Source organism: Mustela erminea, chromosome 5 (assembly GCF_009829155.1).
Source record: "Mustela erminea isolate mMusErm1 chromosome 5, mMusErm1.Pri, whole genome shotgun sequence".
NCBI classification, from domain to species: domain Eukaryota; kingdom Metazoa; phylum Chordata; class Mammalia; order Carnivora; family Mustelidae; genus Mustela; species Mustela erminea.
Window position 1 is genome coordinate 147672824 of NC_045618.1, and position 2051 is coordinate 147674874.

Below are 2051 nucleotides of genomic sequence, written 5' to 3' on the forward strand. Positions count from 1 at the left end.
GATTCAAATATTTCCCTGGTAATAGATACCCCTGTGATGAGCACAGCACACCATATAATCTTGTCCAGTCACTGTGTCGTCCTTCAGAAACATGTAACAATGTCTGTCAACTATACTTAAGTAAAATAGCAGAACTTCCTTTCAGGAGAAACTGGGTGGTTCCTAATGTCACGTCAAGTGCTCTTTTGAGAGGCAACAGAGGAAGGCTAGGCCCCAGTAGAAGAGTTGAGTCATGTGACCATAGATAATCAATGGTCTTCTTGCTGGTCGGTTTGAGTAAGGAGTCATGAGTCTGAAAATACAAGGGGTGAAGCTCTGGAAACCTAGAAAAATAGACTCAACCCCAGAGCTCCTGCAGGGGTGTATCCCTCCCAGCACTGAGTGTATCCTAGTGGATTTGATTTCTTGTAGACTTCCAGGCAGTAGGACATCAAACATGTGTAGTCCTGAGCCCTGTGTGTGGTACCAGGATCCAGTGATCACAGTAAATACTGCAGGGCAGGTAGCGAGTCTTACAAACATCTCCCCCTGCAGCTCCTGTTCTGCATAACTACCCCAGGGACAGGGACTCTTTCAGGCAGCAGTCCTTGGGTAGGAGCCTCTGCACTCAGCACTGAAAGGTGGACTGCAAGGATGAGGAGCTGCTGTAGAGTGAGCTTGAACTTGGCACATCTGTCAGACCATGACTTGTGACCACGAGTTCATAAGTCTCTTACCAGAATGTACTGTGTGTGATGCTCAGTGGAGTTGGGGCATAGACATTCATCCATAGAAACCCTCCATTTCATATCATTTCTTTTCACCAAGCACATGGTCATATTTCAAAAATAGAGGAAGACATTCAGAACTTGTTAGGGACTGAGCTACATTCCTGTACTCTGCAGCCTGCCTCCTCATAATCTTCCCAAATGATGCTTTGACAGACATTCCCTCCATCCACATAGAGGTTGCAAATATCCCTCTGAAAAAACTAAAAAGAAAAAAATTAGATGCAAAGTATTTAAGCCTTATCTTTCTACAGCGTTTCTGGAATCCTCCAATCTTTCTACAGAGGTTGGTGTGCACACAAAAGCATTATTTTTATCCCAAACTTCTGACTCATTTGTATGAGGAAGTCAGGCATACTCTGTCCCCTTCCGCCTCAACCCACCAACAAAGCCGTCCCTTCTCATGGTTTCTGACACATGCAGGATGTGGGTTCTCACACTGTGTCTTGCACAGTAATACACAGCTGTGTCCTCAGGCCTCAGACTTCTCAGTTCCATGTAGGCCGTGTTTGTGGATGTGTCTGCCGTAAGTGTGACCCTAGCTTGGTATTTCTGTGCAATATTTGTGGCACCATCTTCAGGGTCCATTCGTCCCATCCACTCAAGCCCTCGTTCTGGGGCCTGTCGCACCCAGTGCATATAGTAGTCAGTGAATGTGTACCCAGATGCCTCACAGGAGACCTTCACAGATGATCCAGGGTTCCTCACCTCAGCCCCGGACTGTAACAGACGGACCTGGGCATACACACCTGTGGAGAGAGAGCAGGTGGGGAGGAATTCATCTTTGGTTGGCCTTTTTCTCCTCCTCAGCCCAGAGACTGGGAGTCACTTACCTGTAGCCAGGGCCACCAAGAAGAGGATTATCCAGCTCCAGGTCATGGTGACTGGCTGTGCTCTCAGAGGATTCTGTAGTGGAGGGTGCAGTTGTTGGGTGACGCTCTCAGTGCACAGATATTCCCCTACTTACCATGACGCAGCTTGGACTATTTGCATATTCATAAGGAATAGTATTTCATACTCAAGACCAGACCCATCAAAAGAAGTAGCAGATAGACATCACAGGGCCTGAGTTCAGTCACATGGTGAGGACCCAAGTCCTAATCCTTGTTTGAATACATGGGTACCCTGCAGCTCCCTGAACTGTGTTTAGACAGAGCTTCTCCACCGAATGAATAAAAGCCCAGGAAATGCCCCTCATGCAACCCCACCTTGAAAACACAGAGAAACACCCTGAACCTGTTCTTGGCTCTGCTATCTGAATAACTTACTTGTGGATCAGTGTGT

The 2051-nt window shown here is 47.2% G+C and overlaps 1 gene segment (V, D, J or C); it reads right to left on the reverse strand.

Moving 5' to 3' along the window:
• Positions 1-1115: 1115 nt before the first annotated feature.
• LOC116590254 lies at positions 1116-1721 on the reverse strand. The segment is given in 2 exon segments: positions 1116-1516; positions 1601-1721. Coding segments are annotated over 2 exon segments (447 nt in total).
• Between the last annotated feature and the right edge of the window lie 330 nt (positions 1722-2051).